The 12,128-nt window shown below is 39.6% G+C and overlaps 1 protein-coding gene across 2 annotated transcripts in view; it reads left to right on the forward strand.

Moving 5' to 3' along the window:
• The first annotated feature begins 3,118 nt into the window (after window positions 1–3,118).
• Window positions 3,119–12,128, forward strand: part of LOC149254463 (cleavage and polyadenylation specificity factor subunit 3-I-like) — a 146,250-nt gene continuing 137,240 nt past the window's right edge. Inside the window, exons 1-2 of one of the 2 annotated variants that reach the window (XM_089460168.1) lie at window positions 3,119–3,854; window positions 4,311–4,408. In XM_089460168.1, coding sequence (XP_089316294.1) covers window positions 3,702–3,854; window positions 4,311–4,408 — 251 coding nt within the window. In that variant the 5' untranslated portion in view covers window positions 3,119–3,701. The remainder of the gene's footprint in view (window positions 3,855–4,310; window positions 4,409–12,128) is intronic. The other variant, XM_089460170.1, reaches the window with a different exon arrangement.

Consider the following 12,128-nt stretch of genomic DNA (forward strand, 5'->3'; position numbering starts at 1 on the left):
AACAATTTGAAGGACGTCTGTTATAGCAAGGGTTAGAAGGATTAGTCATGGGGGACAACAATGACAACAATGCTAAAACAAATGCTACCATTACCACCTTTGAGTTCCCAATCGGGGATATCAAAGGTGAAGCTCCTATGAAAAATATTCCTCTATCATCCTTACCATCCTTCTAGGGGATGATTGTGGAAGATCCAAACACCTTTTTATTTGAATTTGATGTCTTATGCAAAAGTTATGATTATACCTCAGATGCTCAGAAATTGAAATTATTTCCTGCTACTTTAAAAGGGGCAGCCTTGAGATGGTTCATGGGACTAGGCTCTGCTTCTATTCGAACATGGAATGATATGAAGGAGACATTCTTATCAAAGTACCAAGACTATTGCAGAACTAGGGACTTAAGGGAGGAGGTATTTAGAATGACACAGAAGGAGGATGAGAGCCTGGAAGACTATGTAGAGCGGTTCCACTATAATCTGTAGAGGTCTAAACACAACGATTTAGACCATGAAATCTTGAAGACTATATTTATCAGAGGAATGAGGGACGATTGCCTTGACACCCTGAACCTATTAGGGAAGGGGGATATATCGCAGGAACCATTCACTGAAATTGTAAAGCTCTGTCTAAGATGCTCTAGAGGATCATCTAAGGGGAGGAGCACAATTCAAGATGCCTCTGCCCGAATACAAAAATCTACAAGAGGAGGAGTAACCAGAGCAGAGATTGGGAATTTGTTCGAAAATTTCAAGACCGATATCCTCAGTACTCTCTCTGCCCATATAACGACAATGCAGATCAAGAAGACACAAGTAGAAGCTGACACACCTTTGGCAGGGTTCTGTCCAAATTGTCGGAAGAAGCATCCTTCGAGGGAATGCGTATTGAACAACATCAGCTTGTGTAATATTTGCGAGTTGGAACATTCGACAGGAAAATGTCTGGAGCTTCCTAGGATGAAGGCAATACTTAGAGAGTCAAGCGAGGAGGTGCAATCCTCTTATTTCATCGCACCAAGGAGGCCATGGCAACCACGACCTCTAGGTATGTGTCAAGATTTTTCCTCTTTTAATTCGTGGAACAATGCATATAATACTCAACCATATCCATGGCAATATCCTGCTCCTTCTTCAGCACAATTTCCTTCACCCTCTTCTTCTTGACAACCCATGTCTTTCAAAGAATCCCTCAAGCGAGACCCAAATTCTCAAATTGCAAAGGAACTTTCTTGTTCGTCTTTTGTGGTGGAACATTTTACAAATATCCCAACATTAGAGGTGAATGAGAAAATTCATAAGGAAAGATCAACAAATTTTGAAAATTGGGCCATTATATGTTGTTTTAATGGCTTATGGCCATCATCATCTGCCCTTAGAGAATGGGTTTACCAGAATTGGACCCAGAACATAGATCTGCTTTTTTGTTTGAAGGGTTACTTCATGGTTTACTTTAAATATTTGGAGGACTGGAAGAAGGTCTTCAATCTGGGGCCCTGCTTTTGGGGCCAAGGAGGTCTTTCAATTCAACCATGGTTCCCAGAATTTAACCCTTCAACTATAAGTCCCTGCCTGTTCCAGTTTGGGTTAGGCTCCCAAACTTTCCTCTTCATTGGATCATGTCAAAGATCCTAGAGGACATTGGTGACTCTATTGACAACTATATCAAAGTAGATAATGACAAATTGGCGAAGGATTTTGTAAGTTATGTCCGTATATGCATGGAAGTGGACCTTAGCGAGGTTTTACAAGACAAAATTTTCCTGACATGGGAGGGAAAAGAGTATATCCATCCATTGGATTATGAAAATACTGCCTTTAGATGCAAAATTTTCCAAAATCTTGGGCACCTCTAGAACACATGCCCCTCCTCAAAAGGGGTTTTTTGTACTAAGGTACCGTAGAGAAGCTACCGTGGCAAGAGAGATCTGAAGGTAGCAACAAAGTCTAAAACTCTTGCAAGTCAAAAGTTGAACAACTCTCAGAGTCAACATAATTCTCCCAACCCCTTAGCCTCTCAGGACAATAAGCAGTGCTCAGCTGCATCGACGCAACCCCCAATAGAGGATGTTATCCTGACAAAGGACAATGAGAAAAGATTTGCCATAACTGTTCCAACTATCTGTGGGCAAAAGCACCATCATGAGTGAGATCATTTTGATAGTGAAAAAGAGATTTCGGGTTCAACTGAACTGGATGCAAAAATACTCTCTCAATAATTTGAAGAAGCAACATTCTTCTCTGCTGCGCTGGATGACTCGAGTGGGTGGATTGATGTTTGTAGGAGGAAGGGTAAAAAAGAAAAACCCATGAATCACCCTGATTTTAAATCCATGTTTGTAAGAAATGTAATATCACGATGTAATGTGATTTCCTGGAATTAATATATTTAAGTTTACAAAAAAAAAGTTGATGCGAATATAAATTAGTTAACATAATATTCAAATAGTTTCTTTAAATCCCCTGTTAAAATATTTTTGAAAAATATAAGGTTTAAACATTTTACTTAATTTTTTTTTTTGATATGAAATTATATTATGTCAAGTGGACATCAAAATATTTTATTTATCATTGAGACTGACAAATGGAGTGACCATAATAAAGTTGGGATTATTGATATTTTATAATGCTTTTAATAAAAACTAATTAAACATGCATCATTTTTATTTTTATTATAGCCAACAATACTTTTCTATTTAAAAAATATTTTATTTTAATTTTAAAAGAAACATGTTTTAACTACACATTAAGTTAAAAAAAATTAAACATAACCCTCATACTCAACCATAAAATAAACCTTTCAACACAACTAATTTTAATATTTAATATCATATTAACTACAAACTCCTACAAAGTTAAAGTCAATTCACCTTTAATCATCAATATACATTTTTTTTTCCTTATACAAATTATTTCCGGTAAAGTCAATTCTTATAACCTTCGACCTAATAAATCAAAATAAACCTAACAACTCAAAATGGTACCATAGTGATGAGAGAACTTGCACTCTAAATAATTACTTTTATGCTTTATATCCCAATCACCTTGAACCTCCAAAGCCTCTTTCCCTTTCCCTTACAAAGACTAACATCCCTAACTTCGCAGCAACGATTACATTTGCGTTTGACAGCTTTCTGTTCTGTGTCCATGTATCATTGTGATTGTGAACTGTCGTCGAGACGGCCAAGTTTCTCTCCCATTTTGTTATTTCAGTATTTCCCCTTTTTTGTTATTGTAGTATTTTTTTACTTTGATAGGTTGAATTTAGATTGGGGTTAATTTTAAGGTGGTACAGTGAAACAAATTGCTTACTGTAGTAGCACTGTAAGACGATGTTATCAGGGTTGTGTTCTGAGCTGTTATCATTCAGAGTATTATTCAAAGTCTTGAGTGCGATGTTTTTGGGATAGTTTATATTCTTAGATGTGGTTCCCATTTTCAACTCCAAATTCAAATCAGTAATTTAATCAAAACTAAATTCTACACAAACCAACAGATTCAAATCAGTAACCTAATAAAAAACCATTTAATATATACTTAGGGATTTACACAAACCAATTAATATATACTTCACGGATTTAACATAATATTAACTTACTGTACATAAGAATATATATTATGAAACATCTCATATTTGTTTTTACAGTATGAAACATCTCAGATTTTTTTGACAGTAAAACTTACTCCGAAAGGAAACCAGCCATGAGCTCGACAGCAGCTTCTGGGCCTTCATTCAAACGGAAGGAGTCGATGGTTTCGAGGGAAGAAGACCAGTTGATCATCACCCCTCTTGGTGCGGGCAGTGAAGTGGGTCGCTCCTGCGTTTACATGACATACAAGAACAAGACCGTTATGGTAAACCCCAATTCACTTGTTTTCTTGTTGCCGTTTTTTTCTCCATATTTCAATCGGGTCTCCCCGAGTACGTGGATACAAAGTCGAAAACGATTTCTGAGACTGTCTTGTTAGGTATTCAGCAATGGTGCCCTAAAGACTGATATGTTATGTATTCAGCAATGGTGCCCTTAAAGACTGATATGTTATGTTAAGTTATTCTTTATGTTAAGTAAGAGTGCCCATGGTGGGATTGATGGACGTATTCATGAAATTTATCCCAACATAACATTCCTTGTGAAATGGACTTAAATGCTTAATATGATTCAACATAATTTGTGTAATGTGGGTTTTCAGCTGTTCATGGGATTTTACCTTTAACATAAGTCTTTGGGAAGCTCTGCCTCACATATGTTGCTGAATTTGTGATTGGACTGCACGAAACTGATGATTTATTCATGTATTTTGTATTTGAAGTTCGACTGTGGCATCCACCTTGCTTACTCTGGCATGGCTGCTTTGCCGTATTTCGATGAGATCGATCCATCTAGAATTGATGTCCTCCTTGTGACTCAGTATGTATTCAGACCCAGAATTCATTGGAGATTGATTTTTTCTACAATAATTGGTTGAATGTACGTTTCTTGGACATTGATTTCTTGGGGGTAACCTACATGGTCACGCTTTATGATGTGTGATTTTTGATGTATTCTTTATCAATGAAAAGATGCATTTTCCCAAAAATAAACAGTAAAAAAACAATATCATCCCATGCATTTTGTCTTCCTTTTCAATGCACCAAATGATCTTTGGCGTTTTAATCTAGAAGTGAATAGCTTTATGAGATTTAAGTGATCTTTTCATCTTGCATTTATTATTTTAGAGAAACCATTCTAGTCATGTATGTGTTTGGAAAATAGGGTATTTTATATAGGATTAACACTCTTAGTGATCGCTCACCTAATTGGATCAAAAGTCATAGCACCAATATTTTTATGTGGTTTAAATCCTGTCGGAGAGAAATGCTCCATGGCCCCAACCAACGTGGCCATTTGAGACAATTTTATTAATGTAAAATAAATTTGTACATAAGAGAGTTTCTCACAATTGATCACCGACAATGATCCCCATGTTCTTTAAATAGAGATCATGGACCAATTAGGTATTAAGCCACAAATCAATAACCAGTAGTATTAAGGATAACATAAGTCATTGGATCATTCTATGTCTAGAACATATTGTTACAATTGCATTACAATACAACTAATGTGCACTAAAGAAACACACTTTTACTGTCTTGTCCCCAATTAATAATTTTGTTAAGGGAAATTTTCAATTTTGCAATTTTGACGAATAATAAATATTTTTGGCAAATAAACTTAGGAAAATGGGTTATGAGGGCTCAATATAATTTTTGGAGAGAAAAGAAGTCCAAACTTAGGAGAAAAGAAAAATTAAAGTGCAATTGTGGAGGTTACCAAACTGGAAATCGAACCATGGGAAGAATCAAACCATGGTATCAAAGCATAGTATGAGAGAAATTGACCCATGGTATGAGGAAGGGAAAGCAACAATAAAAGGAAGACTAGAACCTCATTTTGATTATTCTATTTGGCATTTCATTTCAGAATTGGAGAGTTTGCTTGAGCTGCTTAGTCAAGTCAACCAATGTTGTTTAGCACAAGGAATTTCCAAATTGGAATTACACCCTCGTTTCGAAGAACTCGAGTGTCTCCCTAGTGAGGTAATCTGAGGAGTTCAATTCAGGATTGCCACAGAGCTTTATTGTAGGTATTCACCGGGTTTTCCACTCCTTGGGCGCAAAGATAGTTCGAGTTGCTCATTGGGGAATCAACTATTGTGGGTTGGAGTTCCGGTTATTTTGCAGGTGATTTTCCCTATTGATGCTGGTGATTTTGTAGAGGATTTGCAGGGCAGAGATCAACATTATTTGTGGGCCGCAATTTTTATTTTTGGAGTTGCGCTAGGGTTTATTTGTTATTCTTTGCGCGGGGATTGAGCAATAGTGTTTTGCTAGGTATTGGAGTTGATTTTGGCCGATAGTTTGAGGAAGGAATTTTGCTGGGATTTGGAGGAGTTTCTCTTTGGGGAAATTGTGCATTCTTGCAGCAGTTCGATTTCTGTAGCTCACTAGCAGACTGTGAAAAGGCCACATGCTGATTTTGGGGTTTAATTGACTAGTGGATTCAGCTTGAGATTTTTCTAGGTTTTATGAGAGGAGTCCGTGGTTAAAATTTTGAATTCTCCGGGCAATATTCGGGCCTAAAATCCTCATTCTTATAGAAAGGCAAATTGTTGGTTTAGTTGAGATTTTTGCACTATTTTGGGCATTCTTGATCAGCTGGAATTAGCCCAAAAGATTTCTGAGTTTTATTGGTTGGGGTGTGAGGAGCCTCTCTAATTTTTCAGGAATTTTGGAGCAGTCTTGAGGGTTCATTTCACAGTTTTCCTTAAACAGCAGCAACAACAACAACAACAATTTTGCGGCAGTGTGTTTGGATAGATTGAGCCATTTTAGTAGGAGATTTCACTTAGTTCCTCACCTGGGTATTGCATGCTTGCAGTAGCAAGCCCAGGTTCTATCTATTCACTCCATTGTATTCAGTTCCAACTTTAAAATCAATAAGATGGTTCAATTTTATGGCTCTATGACATATTTCTATTTGTGTAAATTTGTGCCTGCATGTGTGAAAATTCTTGGCTGCAATTTAGTGCATGTTTTGATATTCATTGTATTTTCTAGTTTGGAACATTATAGTGATATCAGAGCATGTTTTTGGACTACTGTTGGTTTTGAAGGACAAATTATAACAAGGGAAAAATGCTTCCAAATCAAGAAAAACTCCTTGCCCAAAAATTTGAAAATTATGGAAAAACTTTTGCAAAGATGATAGAGCTCATGGAAGCATGGGTGTCATGAATGGCAACAAATAAAAAAATGAATAGCAAATCCAAAGATGAAAAGGCAGCTAAGGACCAAACCTTCTAGGATGAATTAGAAAAAGTCACACTCGTTGAAATTGAAGCTATGGTAAACTCACCCCAATGGGTTGGAACAAGAGTTTGGGATTGAAGAAGAGTAAGAAATTGCTACATAATGCTTGTCATTATTTGGCAAGATTGTTGAGTTAGATGATGAGTACAAAGAAAATCATGAGGCCACAATAGTTGATGATGATTCCCAAGAGGTGTGCAAAGATGATAACACACAGGTAGTCGACAGTGCAAACCCAGTCCCATCAGTTGATGAGGTAAATGTTGCTCACAAGCCTACTCATGCCTATAACTTGGAAGACCAATTGAAGATGAACACAGACATGATTAAGGCAACCACAAGGCATTATGATGATACACTGGTATTGGTGAAAGATTATTGTTGGAGAAGTGTAGTGGCACATGACAGTCTAGGAGGAGAGCCTTCACTTGCAGATTTTCTGACCCTCAGAAGGCATTGGTAGAGATGAAATCTAACTATCTACACCTCCTTTTAGATAGAGATCACCTACTCATGCTTGCTGAGATATATCATGATGCGCTAGTAGGGAAAGAGAAGGAAGTTGACAAGCTTACTTATGAGCTTGAGATTTCCCAGGAGTCCTTGAAGAGCACTCAGATGGCCCTTCAAGAATCAGAGTTGTGGGTCGAACAACTTTGTATGGAGTTGAATTGTGTACATTCTTCTATGGCAACCATCACACAAGAGGATGTTAGGGACACTCATGATTTGATAGAGGAGCCTCCTGTGATAGCGAAGCACGAGGAGCGCCTAGATGAGCTAGCACTTGTAGAGAGGTATGTTTTAGAGGTTTTTGATTATACACCCACAGGATGTGGATACAGATATTTTAGATGAGGATACGCCCATATGGGATCCAGGTTCGGTTGACACGAGTGGAGTGGATGCTGGAGACCCTGGTTGGTATTAGGGTCCAGGTGGGGTTTTCAATCAGTTACCAGGCGTGAAGGATGACTATGGCGTTGACAGGGTGATTGACCTAGTTGCCAAGCTGTCATGTTCCTTCACACTTCCATTGGAGTTCTGGTCAACGCTAGTGGCGAGTTGGTTTGATGGAGTATGCAAACTTCGAGAGATGTCTTGGCACATTGTTCATGCATAGGGTTGCAGGGTGGCCAACATGCCCAGACAAGAGTTATTAAGATGGGATGGCATTTGTATACCACTAGACAGGGTAGTATATGGGGATGATGTTCTTCCACTGACGTATTGGACGCAAGAGCTACTAAGGTAGGCACAATGTTGTCATTCTCGTTAGCATGTGAGGAGCTAGGTCACTCAAGTCTAATAGGGCAGAGGAGGAGGTGTAGCCCACATCATGGTGGATTCACTAGTAGAGTAGTGGATGCATTGACGCATGTGGGATGGCTATTGATGCAGGGTGGTGCGGTAGTTGGTGTAGGTGTTTAGTGGTGCACAAAGTCATGCCACAGAGTTCAGTGTTCTACAGAGGAGCACAGAGGTGTATGGAGGAGTGTCATGTTGTGTGGGCTTGCACTGTGGAGTAGGAGGAGCGATTCACACCACCTTGAGGTTTCACATGGAGTGACAACTACTTCGTCACAGGAGGGATACCGGTTGATTCAGGATGATATGGCAACTGGTAGTGGTGTCCAACAGTGCACAAAGGTGTGCAACTGGGTGTAGTTGTGTGCCAAGGGGCGCAAAGGTGCATGTTTGTATGCAGAGGAGCGCAGGGATACTTGGTTGTATGCAGTGGTGTGTGACGCTAGCCCATGGGATTTTGGAGCGTTACCTCCAGGGAGACCACCTAATAGGGACGACAGGCATACCCTTGGGTGTAGCTCACTCAGGATTGATGGGGACACTAATGAGCATCATTGGATTATATCTAGGGGGACTTGCGCGCCTGTCTCATTGCCACATTGTTTGTAGGTGCAACGGAGTTGGGTGTTGTCCCTCGATGCCTTCATCGTGAGTAGTAAGACGCGAGAGGCTTACTCGAGACAGTTAGTTGGGACATAGAGTATCCAAGGAGAGACTTCTCAACGGTGGCATTTGTTCAGGGCACGAGCTGACAGGTACATGCTTGGGGAGTACATGGTTTGCTGTAAAGGTAGCATGTGCTCCACCCTTGAGTTCACACTTAGGTAGGTGACTGTGAGTGAGCTGCAAGGTGCACTTCTAGCAGGACAACTTGAGGTGTTATGTGAGCATGAGGTATAGGGGATTATAGTCCTCATTAGCAGGAGGATACTTAGGCTCCAGGAAGTATCCAGGTACATCATCAGGAGTTGGGATAACATATTTCATTGTGTGGTTTGGTAGGAGCAGAGAAGTTTGTCATACGCAAGACAAATTCTTGATGTTGGGTGCCCATCCATTGGATACATACAAGGGTCAGAGACGAGGCACAAAGGGGTCCCAACAGCTAGCAACGTGTCACAACAACAGGTAGTGAGGATTGGGAGTTGTGGACTTCCAGTATGGTTATGGGATCTGGGTATCCAGTTGATTGGTGGGACACTCCATTACTTAGTGAGTACAGTCAGGATAGTAGGTGATCCGGTTCATTATCAGGTTGACACATGGGGGATCACCAAGGTCTTCATCATATGGCGAGGCAGGTGGTTGTTTAAGATTGGGGCCAACCATGGAGTGATAGGCACGAGCATTGTTGAGTCACCTTGGCAGGTTGAACTTAGCCTCGATCATCACATATATTATGGCCGAGAGTTATAGGATAAGATGTTTTGGTACAAACGTAGTAGGAAGTTAGTCATAACTAGAGTGTTGCAGGGTCAGTAGGACAATTTCTTTTTGCGATGAGCATGGAACCCTAGCATCATAATACTTGACGACTTAACAGCCTTTAAGGGATGAGCTGGCTACTATAGGGGAGACCACTCAAATCTTCCCTGGGGCTTTAACGACTCGCTGAAGCATGGGAGACTTCCTTAGCATGGCAGGTTGGTCGACAGGAGGAGAGTAGGTGAAGTTCATGCGGGAGAGACTTCATCCCCACAGGCATTGTGTTGTGTCTTCAGGAGTTTACTCTTGGAGTGCATGAGGTGAACTACTCGATAGGGCAACTTTATGGGGAGTTGGATAGAGTTCGACATTATCATGATGCTCAACTTATTGATAGTATGCAAAGGGCTTCTAGTACCTGTATTTGGTTGGACAACGAATGGAGTGTTGAAAAATGTGTAACTAGGTTTGGTCTTCATTAGTATGAAATGCATTCTTGTAAATATAAAATGAAAAAGAAATTATTATTATTATTGAAGCATGGGTTTCATGCTCAAGTTCTTTTATTTTATAGGTCAAGCACCCATTGAGTGCCTCTAGGGTTTGTCTTAGGTATAAGAGTCATTGTCATATATGGAAGACCCTATGGGCACATTGTAAATTGTAAAAGAAAATTTATTGTCTTGAAAGTGTCAAAATACCTCCAAGATCAAGTCAGCCTAATGAGCTATCAAGTTGGCCTACATGAAGAGCCACGTCCACCCTTGAAGAAGCCTATATATAAGAGGAACTTGTCCTCCATTTGGATCATTCATTCACTCATCTATCATCCGAAGAAGGCAGAAGAAAGAGGTCGAAGAAGGAAGTGCGAAGAAGAGAAGGACAAAGAAAGTCGAAGTGGTTGGGTCTCTCTACATTCTTCTGGAAGTGCGAAGTTAGGGTTTCTGCACTGGGCTAGTATGAGGTTTGATTTTTGAAGCAAGAGAGGACAAATGGCGAAGGTCTCTTAGGGCATCTTACTAGTCCTAAGACTCAAGTCAAGGCAAGTGAGGTCAAGGGTAAGGCTGTTAGAGGGAGATCGAAGTCTCTTAGAGAAGCAACAACAGTTGCAGCAGTTGTTGGGGAGCAAAATTTCGGATCTACTAGGAGGTCGAAGATATTTCAGCAGGAGGCCAAGGAAGACTTGATCTTGGAGGGTATTTGTTTGAGTCTAGGTCATGGTATTCGTCAATTGAAAGATCTGAAAGATAAGAAGAGATTTTACAAGTTTTCCCCTCAAGAGGAGGGGTTTTGGCCCTGGCTTGCAGCCTATATACTGTGTCATTGTTCTTATTGTTTTGGTAGCTGTTTGATGTATTGCACATTGGAATAAGAAAGATCAAAGCTAATAAGTAAAAAGGTAACACAAACAATTATCAAGTTAAGAGAATTAACATATACATTGCCCTATTGAATTCTCAACATGGTATTAGAGCTTTGGTTCTCTAAGGGCATCATGAAGATCTCCTCTATAATGAAGAAGGTCATCAAAAGGATTGCAAGCCATCTCAAGAAAGGTATCAAAGAAGTATGGAGTCTCATATTCTCTTCAAAGAAGGTATCACTCAAAGAAAGGGATGAGGGACTCTTCTTGGCTCTCTTTGGGACATTCCAAGATGAAGACATCTGGGTGATTGATAGCGGTGCATCAAGGCACATGACTGGTCACTCCCACCAATTGAAGACCTTGTCAAAAGGAAAATCTGCATACTCTGTGGAACTTGGAGACAACAAAAGCTATCCAGTGAAAGGCATTGGATCATCATCCATAAGGCTCGAAGATGGAAGCAACATCCACCTCAACAATATTCTGTTTGTTCTAGGTTTGCACAAAAATCTACTTTCTATTTCAAGCTTAGAAGATAAAGGAGATAGAGTAGCCTTCATTGATGGTAAAGTAGTTGTATGGGCAAACAATTCAAGCATAGAACAAGCAAAAGTGATTGGTATCCGAGAAGGAAGGTTTTGCAGATTAATATCTCTCGTAAACCATGCCCTAGTTCACATTGAGATTAGTCCATGTGAACTTTGGCACCGAAGGTTTGGTCATCTGCATTTCAAAATACTTCCAACTCTAAATTCCACAGTAGATGGAATACCAAATCTAAAGGAGGATCATGAAGGTGCATTGGGAAAGAATACCAAGAAACCATTTGGAAGTAGTGCTTCACGGTCAAAAGAAATCTTGGATCTCATTCACTTTGATGTGTGTGGCCCTATGACTCCAAAATCACTTGGAGGACATCTTTATTATGTCACATTCATAGATGATCACTCAAGAAAGACCTGGGTTTACTTAATGAAAACCAAGGATGAAGTATTTACTAAATTTCAAGAATTCAAAGCTGAAGTGGAGAACCTTACAGAAAGAAGAATCAAGATACTGAGATCTGATAATGGAGGAGAATATACATCCAAAGAGATTATAGCATTCTGTAAGGAATCTGGGATTAAGAGGGAGTTGATAGTTCCATACAATCCCGAACAAAATGGAGTTGCAGAAAGAA

This window comes from Pinus tabuliformis, chromosome 7, assembly GCF_031772625.1.
Source record: "Pinus tabuliformis cultivar Carrire ecotype Pingquan chromosome 7, CPIR1, whole genome shotgun sequence".
Classification (NCBI taxonomy): Eukaryota; Viridiplantae; Streptophyta; class Pinopsida; order Pinales; family Pinaceae; genus Pinus; species Pinus tabuliformis.